The following is a 15,848-nucleotide window of genomic DNA, read 5'->3' as shown; positions in this document are numbered from 1 at the left end:
CCAACGCTAGACGAACGATGGATCAATAAATGACGAACTTATGGGTTACAAAGTTCTACACTGAGCGTCCGGATGGCTTCTTTAGAGCACGCAAGGCTCTGATAGTGTTGGACAGCATGCGAGCGCACATCATGCCACAGTTCAAAAATACATTTTTAAAAAATTTCATTTGCATGGATAATTTTTGTCTGACTTTGTTTGGAAAGAACAAAGTATTTAATAAAAATATTTCATTCATTCAGATCTACAACGTGTTATGTTAGTGTTCCCTTTATTTTTTGAGCAGTACATTTATTCAAATTTAGCATTGGAAAGAAAGATGCATATAAGACTTATAGTTTCACTTTTTTCCCCCAAAGTATAATTATTATTATTTTTTTTTAATCATTTATATATATTTTTTTAATAGTTGGTTTTTGAGCACTTCAAATGTAATAATTATGACATTTTAGACGTTACTATGCCACCAAATTATTTTTAAACTTATTTATACTTATATAACTTATATTTTTAAATGTTTAAAAAAGAATAACGTAGAACAATGCTTGCCTTTATTACATGCTTCATTGAGAGAGTCCACTCAAATCCACTCACTTACACACAATCAATTCCCACAGCAAATGTTTAACCACCTAAAGGATGATTGACACATGCGGCGCCTTGAAGTTTCGGCTTCCATGGTAAGGTCAAACCTTAACACCTGTCAATCATCGTTAACTTTAACAAGCAACTCGAGTGCACTGCCTGACCGTAAAAAAACAGCAGGCGGTAAGAGTGAGACACTACGTGATCGGATAGGGACAGCTCTATTAAATACTGCATTTATTTATTTATTAATTGGAAAAAAAAAACAAAAAAAAACGTGATGACTGAGGGCGCGAAGAAGCGAGAGATCACTATATATTATTAGTATTATTATTATTTTTATTTAATGCTGGGTCATGTTCAACAGGGGTGTCCAAACCACGCTATGTTTTTATTGGCCTCCAGCAAATTATGAAATTATTATTGAATATGGCCAGCACAAGAAGCTTAAACTCAACCTACATTGATGTACTTCTCAGCTTTAACGCCAGATAGAGCAAGTCACTGAAGCAGTGCCTTTCCATTAGCTCGGGGGTCAAAACTTTACACGTTGAAATGAAGGTCGAAAACATAAAACTTTAAAAACCCGTCCTTTTTAACAAATAAAACTGGAAGGATTTCCAGGTGGCCCTTGCATCCTTAGAATTTTCTAAAAGAGGCCCGCAGAGAAAAAGTTAGGACACCCCAGGTGTACAAGGATGCCACCTAGTGACAAACTTTACAAAAAATAAAACAAAAAACAATAATCATCAAAAAAAAAGCAAACCTACTTCTTCCTGCGTTGTCGCTCCTTTAATCTTGAATGGTAAATATCCACCACAGCCAGTTTGAGTGCTGAAAGACAATGAAATCGCAAAATATTACAAGCTAATACAGTAATTCAAGTGGGTCTTTTCGCGTAAGGCGATACAAACCACGCAGGACGTCTGAGTCATCATCCACAAAGTCGATGTCTTTCAGATCCCATTCGGCATAGTTGTCAAACTCCTGTACGGTCAGAGAGAGAAATGTTATCATCATCGCAACAGGAGCGTGCTGCCCCTTAGTCATCGAAATTGACGCGGACATTCAGTATTTAACAACAAAATCAAGGTGATAGGTAAATGTTAGGATGATTCATAGCTGAGTGTGAGTCACTCGGTAAATTGGACTGCATTCCCATTCATGTGGTGAAAACAAAGAAGTCAGATTTAAAATAAACAAGCAGTACTGATTGGCGTTCCAGCAAGTTTTTAAATTTTGCTCCCCTGAATAAGTTAAAAAGGGTCTCAATGTTAGATTGCAGGACCAAATTAGACCACATAATTCTAAGGCCCGTAGTAGTGGTGGTATTAGAAGTAGTCCTATTAACTGTTTATCGATTGTCAAATTGCTGCTCTATTTGGGGGTCCTCCGGTGTGCAAATTTACCTGGTGACTGACAACGACTCTGCCAATTTTCGTTAAAATCCGACATACAGTTTGGGAGTAATCGGAATGTATCGGTTTAGAGATTTTGTCGATTTTCTGCAAAACTGAAAGCTCTCTAACCTTGAAACTTCTGAAAAACACTATTGATCAAATTTGGTTAAAATCGGGCCATTCCATGTGCAACCTGATTTTTTCGATCATTCATTTTCGATACTTATCTGGGGTGCTTCGATATAAAACCTACCTACACTGCTGGCCAAAAGTATTTACACCCCTGCAATTCTGTCATATAATGCTTAATTTCTCCCAGAAAATGATTGACATTACAAATGCTTTGGTAGTAATATCTTCATTTATTTTGCTTGTAATGAAAAAACACAAAAGAGAATGGGGGGAAAAAAATCATTATCATTTTTCACAAAACTCCATTTATGGGCTGGACAAAAGTATTGGCACTCTTTGAAAAATCATGTGATGCTTCTCTAATTTGTGTCATAACAGAATCTGTTACTTACCTGTGGCACATAACAGGTGGTGGCAATAACTAAATCACACTTGCTAAAGTTAAAAGTTAAAATGGATTAAAGTTGACTCAACCTCTGTCCTGTGTCCTTGTGTGTACCACATTGAGCATAGAAAAAGAAAGAAGACCAAAGGACTGTCTGAGGACTTGAGAAGCAAAATTGTGAGGAAGCATGGGCAATCTCAAGGCTACAAGTCCATCTTCAAAGACCTGAATGTTCCTGTGTCTACCGTGCGCAGTGTCATCAATAAGTGTAAAGCCCGTGGCACTGTGACTAACCTCGCTAGATGTGGACAGAAAAGAAACATTGACGATAGATTTCAACAAAACGTTGTGCGGATGGTGGATAAAGAACCTCGACTAACATCCAAACAAGTTCAAGCTGTCTGCAGTCCGAGGGTACAACAGTGTCAACCTGTACTATCCGTCGGCGTCTGAATGAAAAGGGACTCAAGGGTAGGATACCCAGGAAGACACCAATTCTGACCCAGAGACATAAAAAAATCCAGGCTGGAGTTTGCCAAAACCTACCTGAGAAAGCCAAAAACGTTTTGGAAGAATGTTCTCTGGTCAGATGAGACAAAAGTAGAGCTTTTTGGGAAAAGGTATCAACATAGAGTTTACAGGGGGGGGAAAAAACGAGGCCTTCAAAGAAAAGAACACGGTCCACACAGTCAAACATGGCGGAGGTTCCCTGATGTTTTGTGGTTGCTTTGCTAACTCTGGCACTGGACTGCTTGACTGTTTGCATGGCATTATAAAGTCTGAAGACTACCAACAATTTTGCAGCATAATGTAGGGCCCAGTGTGAAAAAACTGGGTCTCCCTCAGATGTCATGGGTCTTCCAGCAGGACAATGACCCAAAACGCACTTCAAAATGGTTGGATGGATGTAAAAAATCGTTTGAGAGGAAACACTGGAGACTTCTAATCCCATAGCACAGGGGTGTCCAAACTTTTTGCAAAGGGGGCTATATTTGGTTTGGGAAAAATGTGGGGGGGCCGACCTTGGCTGACGTCCTTGACGTAGAACAATATATTTAAGTAAATTTTAGCAAGCCATTCTGTGTGTCACATTTGCTTTATTTTTTTAATTAATAATTTTAACAATCTCGCAACTATCCTTTGTGGCGTTCTCTTTTGACTCTCGGAATCTTGCGAAATACTGCTGCTGTGAAATTAAACTAGCTTCAAGTTGCTTCAATTTCTCGCTGCGTATCTTCCCTTTAATCTTGTCGTACATGTCAGCTTGTCTTGTGTGGTAATATCGCCTCACATTTAACTCTTTAAAAACAGCAACTGTCTCTTTACAAATGAGACAGTCCGAGTTGTTGAGTATTTTAGTGAAGAAATAGTCAAATTTTCACCTATCCTTTAAGCGTCGGCCGTCGCTGTCAACTTTTTGTTGTTGCTGTTGATTGTCGCCATTTTAGAAAATTGTGGAGGTGCAGCATTTAGTGTGTAAGCTACTTCATATGCTGGTAGTAGTGCTGCTGACCAATTTATTAAGTATATTTATTAAGTCTGTGTGTGGGCCAGACGTTATGGATTTTATGACAGATGCTGGGGGCCGGATGACATTTGACACCGCGCCGTATTTGGCCCCCGGGCCGGACTTTGAACATGGCTGCCATAGAACATCTGTGGAGAGATCTGAAAATGGCTGTTTGGAGAAGGCACCCTTCAAATCAGAGACCTGGAGCAGTTGGCCAAAGAAGAATAGTCTAAAATTCCAGCAGAGCATTGTACGAGACTCATTGATGTATACCGGAAGCGGTTGTTCACAGTTATTTTGTCTAAAGGTTGTGCTACCAAGTATAAGGCTAAGGGTGCCAATACTTTTGTCCGGCCCATTTTTGGAGTTTTGTGTAAAATGATACTGATTTAAAAAAATTTTCATTGCAAACAAAATAAATCAAGATATTACTACCAAAGCATTTGTAATTGCAATCATTTTCTGGGAGATTTTAAGCATTATCTGACAAAATTGCAGGATTGCCAATACTTTTGGCCAGCAGTGTAAGAACGCTTGCAGACGCTTATAATACAAAAATGTGTAAATTCTGGGAAATAAGTGGAGCCATTTACGTGTCCATAGAGCACAAACACACACATCCACATAGACAAAGATTAATTTACACATAACTTTAGATCAATCTGAAAATGACATTCCGCACCTCCATGAAGTCAGCTCTGGCTGGCATGTATCCCGCCATGTCCCTGGACAGCACCGAGTCAAACGTGGGGCGAGGAGGGTCTTCGCTCGCTGAAAGATTGAAGAGCTTTATTATTATTAGAATTAAAATTAGCGCAATATTAGCCCTTAACAAATCACTTGAATCAATGATAAGACATTTAAATATCTGGCCCAAAAAATAAAAAACTGCCAATTTTTCGGTCTATTGTAAAGTGAAACATACTTAAAAGTATTAGAAAACAATCAAGTGTTCCGTACGTAATTTACATCTTTATTGTTGTCAGTTTTCAGAGCGCAAAAAAGAATGAGAATATTCACAACCTATCTTTAAATGCGCTTTAAAACATTTGGACAATTTAAAAGTTTTGACATGGGCGATCTTAGTTTGGAGTTTTTTTTTTCTTTTATAAAATTACAATTATGTACAGTCTGAATTATGTCTACCACTCAAGCAAAGAATACTGTTACACATCTCGAAGGATTCAAGACAAAAATAATAGCAAAAGAAAGATATGCATTCAATTGGCGTGGTTGTGCTACGTTATTTAGCATGAGGATCCATTGACCGGTGCTACGTGATTTAGCGTGTCGATCCATTGACCTGGGCAAAGATAGTCTTTGCGCGTGTATAAATTTAGTCGGTAATCGAAATTAAAATGGATTAAGCAATTAAATTGTCTTTGTGGATGCTGTCAATGCATTACCAAGTTACAGTGGGGCAAATAAGTATTTAGTCAACCACCGATTGTGTAAGTTCTCCTACTTGAAAAGATTAGAGAGGCCTGTAATTGTCAACATGGGTAAACCTCAACCACGGGAGACAGAACGTGAAAAAAAAAAAAAAAAATCACATTGTTTGATTTTAAAGAATTTATTTCCAAATTAGAGTGGAAAATAAGTATTTGGTCACCTACAAACAGTGTTGTTAATAACGGCGTTACAATATAACGGCGTTACTAACGGCGTTATTTTTTTCATAAGTGAGTAATCTAATTAATTACTTTTCTCATCTTGGTAACGCCGTTACCGTTACTGAGGCGGGAAAGGCGTGCGTTACTATGCGTTACTAAGTTGGTTGAATAAAAAAAGTCAGAGATGGACTCACGGAGACGAGAGAGCAGAGCAGGAGTCGGGAAGACGCCGTTGCAAACGCGATGCTAGGTGGCTCCAATAATACCTGACTGTAGCCTACAAACTACGCCCACATGATACGGTAGATATCACTTATTATAGAACTAGATGCAAATGATAGACACGGCTGCATTGGCAACATGTTTTAAGGACTACATGCGTTAGTAAACAGCCGCCATCTTAAAGCAGGAGACCTCTCAGGAAGGCTCTGTTGTAGAGATCCTTCCTAGCGAACCTTTTTTTTTTTTTTTTTAAATCTAAAATGGTCCTAAATCGGCAAAATCTTGACTTAAATCTATCTTTAAATGATGAAACAGTTTAAAAACTTAGACATGTTGAAAGTAGACGGGGAAAAATGCAAAAGTGGGAGAAATTTTAACAACTTTAACGGTTGATTCACAACTTTAAATGACTTCCACACATAGCAAAGGTTACTATCTAATTATCGCAATACCCTTGTGTCTAGTTAAGTGGAGGCTAAAGAATTGGGCTAGGGCCAATTGTCCCAAAAACCCTTTAAACTTCACATTGTGTGAAAAACAAAAAAACATGAAAATTATCACTAGTTACTTTGCGAAGTAACTAATTACTCTTAAATTCAGGTAACTGAGTTACTAACGCGATTACTTTTTGGGAGAAGTAATTTGTAACTGTAATTAATTACTTTTTTAAAGTAAAATTAACAACACTGCCTACAAACAAGCAAGATTTCTCGCTGTCAAAGAGGTCTAACTTCTTCTCACGAGGTCTAACGAGGCTCCACTCGTTACCTGTATTAATGGCACTTGTTTTAACTCATTATCGGTATAAAAGATACCTGTCCACAACCTCAGTCAGTCACACTCCAAACTCCACTATGGCCAAGACCAAAGAGCTGTCGAAGGACACCAGAGACAAAATTGTAGACCTGCACCAGGCTGGGAAGACTGACTCTGCAATAGGTAAAACGCTTGCTGTAAAGAAATCAATTGTGGGAGCAATTATTAGAAAATGGAAGACATACAAGACCACTGATAATCTCCCTCGATCTGGGGCTCCATGCAAGATCTCACCCCGTGGCGTCAAAATGATAACAAGAACGGTGAGCAAAAATCCCAGAACCACACGGGGGGACCTCGTGAATGACCTACAGAGAGCTGGGACTACAGTAACAAAAGCTACTATCAGTAACACAATGCACCGCCAGGGACTAAAATCCTGCACTGCCAGATGTGTCCCCCTGCTGAAGAAAGTACACGTCCAGGCCCGTCTGCGGTTCGCTAGAGAGCATTTGGATGATCCAGAAGAGGACTGGGAGAATGTGTTATGGTCAGATGAAACCAAAATAGAACTTTTTGGTAGAAACACAGGTTCTCGTGTTTGGAGGAGAAAGAATACTGAATTTCATCCGAAGAACACCATACCCACTGTGAAGCATGGGGATAGAAACATCATGCTTTGGGGCAGTTTTTCTGCAAAGGGACCAGGACGACTGATCTGTGTAAAGGAAAGAATGAATGGGGTCATGTATCGAGAGATTTTGGGTGAAAATCTCCTTCCATCAGCAAGGGTATGTAAGATGAGACATGGCTGGGTCTTTTAGCATGACAATGTTCCCAAACACACAGCCAGGGCAACAAAGGAGTGGCCAGATCTCAACCCCATAGAAAATCTGTGGAGGGAGTTGAAAGTCCGTGTTGCCCAACGACAGCCCCAAAACATCACTGCTCCAGAGGAGATCTGCATGGAGGAATGGGCCAAAATACCGGCAACAGTGTGTGAAAACCTTGTGAAGAGTTACAGAAAATGTTTGGCCTCCGTTATTGCCAACAAAGGGTACATAACAAAGTATTGAGATGAACTTTTGGTATTGACCAAATACTTATTTTCCACCATGATTTGCAAATAAATTCTTTAAAAATCAAACAATGTGATTTTGTTTTTTTTCCCACATTCTGTCTCTCATAGTTGAGGTTTACCCATGTTGACAATTACAGGCCTCTCTAATATTTTTAAGTGGGAGAACTTGCTCCGTGAGTCATCACCTTATCGTGGTGGAGGGGTTTGCGTGTCCCAATGATCCTAGGAGCTATGTTGTCTGGGGCTTTAAGCCCCTGGCAGGGTCACCCATGGCAAACAGGTCCTAGGTGAGGGGCCAGACTAAGCATGGCTCAAACTGACCCCTTATGATGAGAAAAAGAAATGAACTCCAGTTTCCCTTGCCCGGACGCGGGTTACCGGGGCCCCCCTCTGGAGCCAGGCCTGGAGGTGGGGCTCGAAGGCAAGCGTCTGGTGGCCGGGCCTGTCCCCATGGGGCCCGGCCGGGCACAGCCCGAAAAGGCAACATGGGTTCCCCTTCCCATGGGCTCACCACCTGTGGGAGGGGCCAAAGGGGTCGGGTGCGTAGAGAGTTGGGCGGCAGCCAAAGGCGGGGGCCTTGGCGGTCCAACCCCCAGCTGCAGAAGCTAACTCTTGGGACATGGAATGTCACCTCTCTGGCAGGGAAGGAGCCTGAGCTGGTGGGTGAGGCAGAGAAGTTCCGACTAGATATAGTCGGACTCTCCTCCACACACAGCTTGGGTTCTGGTACCAATCCTCTCGAGAGGGGTTGGACTCTCTTCCACTCTGGAGTTGCCCATGGTGAGAGGCGCCGAGCAGGTGTGGGCATACTTATTGCCCCCCGGCTTGGTGCCTGTATGTTGGGGTTTACCCCCGTGGACGAGAGGGTAGCCTCCCTCCACCTTCGGGTGGGGGGACGGGTTCTGACTGTTGTTTGCGCTTATGCACCGAACAGCAGCTCAGAATACCCACCCTTTTTGGAGTCCTTGGAGGGTGTGCTGGAGAGCGCCCCCTCTGGGGACTCCCTCGTTCTACTGGGGGACTTCAACGCTCACGTGGGCAATGACAGCGAGACCTGGAGGGGCGTGATTCGGAGGAACGGCCCCCCCGATCAGAACCCGAGTGTTCTGTTATTGGACTTCTGTGCTCGTCACGGTTTGTCCATAACGAACACCATGTTCAAACATAGGGGTGTCCACATGTGCACTTGGCACCAGGACACCCTAGGCCGCAGTTCAATGATCGACTTTGTAATCGTGTCATCGGACTTGCGGCCACATGTTTTGGACACTCGGGTGAAGAGAGGGGCGGAGCTGTCAACTGATCACCACCTGGTGGTGTGTTGGCTCCGATGGTGGGGGAAGTTGCTGGCCAGACCTGGCAGGCCCAAACGTATTGTGAGGGTCTGCTGGGAACGTCTGGCAGAATCCCTTGTCAGAAAGAGTTTCAACACCCACCTCCGGCAGAACTTCTCCCTTGTCCCGGGGGAGGTGAGGGACATTGAGTCCGAGTGGGCCATGTTCCGCACCTCCATTGTTGAGGCGGCCGATCGGAGCTGTGGCCGTAAGGTGGTTGGTGCCTGTCGTGGCGGCAATCCCCGAACCCGCTGGTGGACACCAGCGGTAAGGGATGCCGTCAAGCTGAAGAAGGAGGCCTATCAGGCCTTTTTGGCCTGTGGGACTCCGGAGGCAGCTGACAGGTACCGGCTGGCCAAGCGGACTGCGGCTTCGGCGGTCGCCGAGGCAAAAACTCGGACATGGGAGGAGTTCGGCGAGGCCATGGAAAACGACTTCCGGACAGCTTCGAGGAAATTCTGGTCCACCATCCGGCGTCTGAGGAGGGGAAAGCAGTGCACCATTAACACTGTGTATAGTGAAGATGGTGTACTGCTGACCTCGACTCTGGACGTCGTGAGTAGGTGGGGAGAATACTTCGAAGCCCTCCTCAATTCCACCGACACGCCTTCCTTTGAGGGAGCAGAGTCTGGGGACTCTGTGGTGGGCTCTTCGATCTCTGGGGTTGAAGTCACTGAGGCGGTTGGTAAGCTCCTCGGTGGCAAGGCCCCAGGGGTAGATGAGATCCGCCCGGAGTTCCTAAAGGCTCTGGATGTTGTGGGGCTGTCATGGCTGACACGCCTCTACAACATTGCGTGGACATCGGGGACAGTGCCTCTGGATTGGCAGACCGGGGTGGTGGTCCCCCTTTTTAAAAAGGGGGACCGGAGGGTGTGTTCCAATTATAGAGGGATCACACTCCTCAGCCTCCCCGGTAAAGTCTATTCAGGGGTGCTGGAGAGGAGGGTCCGTCGGGAAGTCGAATCTCGGATTCAGGAGGAGCAGTGTGGTTTTCGTCCCGGCCGTGGAACAGTGGACCAGCTCTACACCCTCGGCAGGGTCCTCGAGGGTGCATGGGAGTTCGCCCAACCAGTCCACATGTGTTTTGTGGATTTGGAGAAGGCGTTCGACCGTGTGCCTAGGGGAGTCCTTTGGAGGGTGCTCCGGGAGTACGGGGTACCGAGCCCCCTGGTAAGGGCTGTTCGGTCCCTGTACGACCGGTGTCAGAGTCTGGTCTGCATTGCCGGCAGTAAGTCGAATTCGTTCCCAGTGAGGATTGGACTCCGCCAAGGCTGCCCTTTGTCACCGATTCTGTTCATAATTTTTATGGACAGAATTTCTAGGCGCAGCCGAAGCGTTGAGGGTGTCCGGTTTGGTGGCCTCAGCATTGCATCTCTGCTTTTTGCAGATGATGTGGTGCTGTTGGCTTCATCAAGCCGTGACCTCCAACTCTCACTGGGGCGGTTCGCGGCCGAGTGTGAAGCGGTTGGGATGAAGATCAGCACCTCCAAATCCGAGACCATGGTCCTCAGCCGGAAAAGGGTGGAGTGCCCTCTCCGGGTCGGGGATGAGATCCTGCCCCAAGTGGAGGAGTTCAAGTATCTTGGGGTCTTGTTCACGAGTGAGAGTAGGAGGGAGCGGGAGATTGACAGGCGGATCGGTGCAGCGTCTGCAGTGATGCGGACTCTGCACCGGTCCGTTGTGGTGAAGAAGGAGCTGAGCCAAAAGGCGAAGCTCTCGATTTACCGGTCGATCTACGTTCCTACCCTCACCTATGGTCACGAGCTGTGGGTCGTGACCGAAAGAACAAGATCCCGGATACAAGCGGCAGAAATGAGTTTCCTCCGCAGGGTGTCCGGGCTCTCCCTTAGAGATAGGGTGAGAAGCTCGGTCATCCGGGAGGGCTCTTGGTGTCGAGCCGCTACTCCTCCGCGTTGAGAGAAGCCAGTTGAGGTGGCTCGGGCATTTGGTTCGGATGCCTCCTGGACGCCTCCCTGGAGAGGTGTTCCGGGCATGTCCCACCGGTAGGAGGCCCCGGGGTCGACCCAGGACACGCTGGAGAGACTATGTCGCTCGGCTGGCCTGGGAACGCCTTGGAATCCCGCCGGAGGAGCTGGCTGAAGTGGCTGGGGAGAGGGAAGTCTGGGCTTCCCTGCTAAAGCTGCTGCCCCCGCGACCCGACCCCGGACTAAGCGGAAGATAATGGATGGATGGATGGATGGGAGAACTTGCATAATTACTGGTTGACTAAATACTTATTTACCCCACTATATATATATATATATATATATATATATATATATATTTTTTTTTTTTTTTTTTTTTTTGCAGTGTGCTTATACATTGAGAAAAGTAGCCATATGGACCTCGTATTACGGCTCTCTCAATCGTCATTACTAAATATTGGCATAAATACACCGAAAACATCTTGTGTGAAAATTAAAAATAAGATTAACCTTCGGCAGAGGACTCGTCCCTTGCCACTTAAAGTTCTTTTCCTGCAGGTTCTCCAATGTGAAGCGGTATTTTATCAATCCAAAGGGGGAGGGTATTTTGTGCTAGTAGTTGCAGTACCATTTTTCGGCCATCAAGCCTACACTGTGCACCGTTAAATATTTTTTTAAAGCTTTATTAGTAGCCATAAATATCATGGATTTCAGTTTTTTAATTTCATTTGATTGTTTTGTTGATATTTTTATCTTTAACAATAATACTAAAACAACAATTAATAACAAAACATAATAACATAATAATATTTAAGGTTTATGTTATTTTTTTTTTTTAATTAGCACTTACGGCAATTTCATTCAAAATTTCACTTCAAAAACAATACAAGACTTAAGAAGATATACTGTGCAACGGATAACACATTTCCTCCCCCTACAAACGATATAATTAAAAAAAAAAAAAAAGCTTGCAAAATGAGACATAGCCCAAAAGATTGTTTTTTTCCCCTCTGTGATATCACCAACGTTTGAAAGGAATGGCGCCGTCAGCAAAACGAGCGTCTTTGGTTTTTCGCAGGCTGAGCAGCGTGGAGGAGAAGAGAGGATTGTTGATGAAATTCTTCATGTAGTGACTCTCACACTCCTCCTTGCTTTTGCTACGCATCTGGTAGGCCACGTCCTGCCTGGAGAGGACAAACAAAAAATAGGCAAAAGGAAGGCATTGACAATCACGAAAGACACTCAACCGACCAGTTCCCGAAGCCGCAGTCCATTACAGCCTCCAGCAGAGCCATTTCCTCCTGCGCCGACCAGCCGGTCTCAAGGACGGGAAAGTCTGACGTCTGCACAATTAGGACACGACTCACAATTTAACTTTTTTTACTCACATAAAACAGTAAAACATTCTCATACACACCCCTGCTTACCATGATTTCATACTTGTGATCACTCTGATGTTTCTTGTATTCGAAGCCTCTGGTGAAACACTGGAAAAATACAACAGGGAAACATTTGAAGGTTTTTTAAGTAGCTTATTCAGCTGTGTGCAGACGGCTGGTTTGCTACCTGGAGGCACAGAAGGAAAGGTGAAGGTCCGCATTCTGCACACTTGATGTAAGGCTCGGCGAGGTACGTCGAGCAGCCTCTGCACGGCGGCTTATCAAACGGGTCGTCTGGGGGGTAATGCGCACGTTAACATGAGGTCAAGGGTTTCCGAATTTCCTTGGGAAAAATGGCTGCAATCATCTAGGTATTTTCTCTAAATGAGTTTACATTCCAAAATAAACAGTTAATATTCCTTTAAAATCACGACGTTTTATCAGTATGAATTATTTTGTCAAACATGGGTTGGAAACTATTCTAGTACTAGTTGCATTTGTTTTGGTTAATTATTCATTTAACTAAACAAGTAATGTGATAAGGAAAATATTAATAGAAAAATACATTAAAAATTTATTTATACATCAAGAAAATCGTTAAATGATTGGTTCACAACAAAAAATTCTGAATATTACATTAAAAATTTCAAGAATATTACATTATTTAGCCGTTTTCGCCGACATTGGTAATTCTAAAAACATATTTTCTATCTGACTTCTCTAAAACTGCTCATGAACGTGCTGTTCATGTAATACAAAATTAGTAAAGACATTTTCAAACAAATGTACTTGTATTATTTCGACATATTTACAAACTATATATTCAGATAATTAGATTGCTCAAGCTCTTCAACTGAGTTGCGGCTCGCTAGCTGGCAGTTTTGCATTTGGAAACACTGAATTGTCCATAAAACAAAGACAAAATTTCGACTTGAACATCACTCCGAAGACGAAACGACGACCAGTAAAACATTCAAAGAATGCTAATGTTAGCATTACAAAGCTAACTCGGTTGTTTTGCTTCGTAAAAATAGCCAAAACGCTCCAACAGGACTCGTATAAAATTCAAACTTACTCCCGAAAGACGAAAGGTGGTCCATGTAAGTATATTTAGGATGGTATTTTGAGGAAAACCACGCAGAAAGGGGTTCAAGATATTTTGCGGCGTGATCGATTTTTCTCAATTCGGCACGCTGCCCTGTTGCTGGGTTCAACACGCCAGGCCATATTAGTCGAGCACTAATCACAAGTGTTTTGTTTGACCACTAGGTGGTAGTGTTGCACTTTTTAATCATCCATGCCAAACTTCGTTTCGGTACACTTAAAAATTATGTCGAGTTATTGAAATATATTTTTTCTCCCCGACCTTTAGATACATGCAATGATGTCACACTAAATTAAAATTAAAGTCGTATTGATAGCCTATCTAACAATACTAAACGGGTTACAATCTCTAGTTTAACTTTATAAAGCCACAATGTTAACATTTGGTATACAAGTGTCGCCTACATGACCCAAAATGTGATGTCCATACATGTGGACATCAGGTCTAAGTTATTATTATTTCATTGTTATATTAAATATTAGTCAATTTTGTATTTAATAAACAATTAATAAAATAATAATAATGTTTGAATTATTTTTTAAATCTTTTATAAATATATACATATATTTTTTTAATTACAAATGATTTTCAAATCATGAAAATATGACAGTGATGTTTAGTATACAATCAGTGGCGCCTCCAGAAATTTTTCATAGGGGTGGCCAGATGGGGCCACCAAAACTATAAAGCCATAATTTCAGGTTTTCATTATATTATTGCAGTAAAAAGGTCAGGGGAAAACTATCAGAAAGACTTAAGGACATGGCTACTGATATACTTAGGTGTATTGTGTAATATTTGATGTTACTAATGATTTAATGTGCATAGTCCATAACTGTCCAGTCAACATTTTGAGTTCCACAACAATTCTGTTTTATTGTGTTATGTATAAATTAGGCATAAGGTGTACATTTAACAAAACAAAATAATTACTGGGGAAAAGCAGGTGCTGGCAGATACAAATAAAAGCAAGTACAGAGGCAATCATATCTTAACTGGATATTTCCCAACACAATGTTAATGCGACACAAAAATAATTATTACTGAATGAACAAAACATAAAAAGTACTTCCCAACAGGGAACAACAGATTACCAGGATATAACGTATAAGAAATGCATAACTGATGCTACAACAATCTAACGATATACTGGCAAGCGGGGTGTCCAGTGGGGTGGCCAACAAATTTATACCCCTCGCCACCCCTGGTGGCACCACTGTATACAATAACACTTAAAGCAACACTATGTTACTACGTTTTGCTCGTTTTAGCGACGTCGGAGGACCAGCGCACACCCGCACTGTGTCATAAAATCATCAATCAATCAAAAATCAATCTCCCAGTTGCCTGCAGATGGATTAAACGATATTTCTGTCTCCAGCGTCTGTGTGAAGGAAGAATAGTAATAAGATAATGACTCCAGCTGTAGCTAAACAATAGCATGTGGCAGTTAGCAACCGTGTGGCTTATTGTGGCTAACCCCCCCTACCCCACCCAAACTCGTCAGCGTTGGGGGGCATCACGCCAGTGATTGAAAGCCAGGCTAATGTTTATTCTTGGTCACAATGTTAACATTGAGTATACAAGTGTGGCCTACATGACGACAAAATGTAACGTTCAAATGAACATAAACAAAAACAGTATACATTCGGGTTACGCCTCCAATACCACGCTAGTTGGTTAGTGTACTGTACAGGCATACGTAGATGTGAATAAAGTGTACATAAACATGTTTTTAGAACCCTTATATACATCTTTTTTGAACCACGAGGCAATGAGTGTGCGAAAGTTGAGCCACGAATTCGCAAGGGATCACTGTATACAAAAACAATACAACAGTTAAAAAATGTTACAAGGAACATGCATAATTAATATAATAGCTGAATGCGGTCCCTTTATGCATCTGAGAATTGCACCCAACAATGACCTGTAAGAAAATTTAAGTACTATTTTAATGAAAAAGTTAAACAAAAATCTGCACAGGTTAGCAACTTGTAGCTAAACTGCTATCCCTCCTCTGTTTCTTCACACCCACTGTAAAAAGCCGGCGACCCCCTGCGGTCGCGCTCACAAGGTTCCTCTGCCAGAGAAGTGTGCCACATTATACAATGCACCCCACCCGCCTTTAAAAGCTCCCCCCTTGCTCTTCTGGCAAGTACTTCCCAGCTGCTGTTATTTGAATAGCAGGGCCCCTCACAAGAAAAGAAGGCATCTGGCGCTCACAAACACCTTTTAAGTGCTCCTGTCGTGGAGATGTCAGGCAACAAGATTAGACGCCGGTGAGATGGACGCGAGGCTTCATTAAAATGAGTCGCATAGTCGATGCGTGGCGTCAACGGGGCACAGATTGAAAGCCTTATTTTACGTCGACAAGAAAGCGTAGGTCAGCAGACTGCTCCTAAAAATGTTCCTCATCAGTAG

The 15,848-nt window shown here is 42.8% G+C and overlaps 1 protein-coding gene across 1 annotated transcript in view; it reads right to left on the bottom strand.

Annotated features, from left to right (window-relative positions):
- The window catches only part of LOC130916998 (transcriptional adapter 2-alpha-like), a 30,810-nt gene extending 17,269 nt beyond the window's left edge, over positions 1 to 13,541 (bottom strand). The window contains exons 1-8 of the mRNA XM_057838027.1: positions 13,398 to 13,541; positions 12,510 to 12,616; positions 12,371 to 12,430; positions 12,195 to 12,286; positions 11,970 to 12,127; positions 4,695 to 4,783; positions 1,500 to 1,572; positions 1,356 to 1,419 (exon numbers count right to left, since the gene is read on the bottom strand). Coding sequence (XP_057694010.1) covers positions 1,356 to 1,419; positions 1,500 to 1,572; positions 4,695 to 4,783; positions 11,970 to 12,127; positions 12,195 to 12,286; positions 12,371 to 12,430; positions 12,510 to 12,616; positions 13,398 to 13,422 — 668 coding nt within the window. The 5' untranslated portion in view covers positions 13,423 to 13,541. The remainder of the gene's footprint in view (positions 1 to 1,355; positions 1,420 to 1,499; positions 1,573 to 4,694; positions 4,784 to 11,969; positions 12,128 to 12,194; positions 12,287 to 12,370; positions 12,431 to 12,509; positions 12,617 to 13,397) is intronic.
- Positions 13,542 to 15,848: the final 2,307 nt, after the last annotated feature.

Source organism: Corythoichthys intestinalis, chromosome 6, assembly GCF_030265065.1.
Source record: "Corythoichthys intestinalis isolate RoL2023-P3 chromosome 6, ASM3026506v1, whole genome shotgun sequence".
Classification (NCBI taxonomy): Eukaryota; Metazoa; Chordata; class Actinopteri; order Syngnathiformes; family Syngnathidae; genus Corythoichthys; species Corythoichthys intestinalis.
Note: the sequence above shows the minus strand (reverse complement) of the source record. Positions and strands in the feature narration are given on the sequence as shown.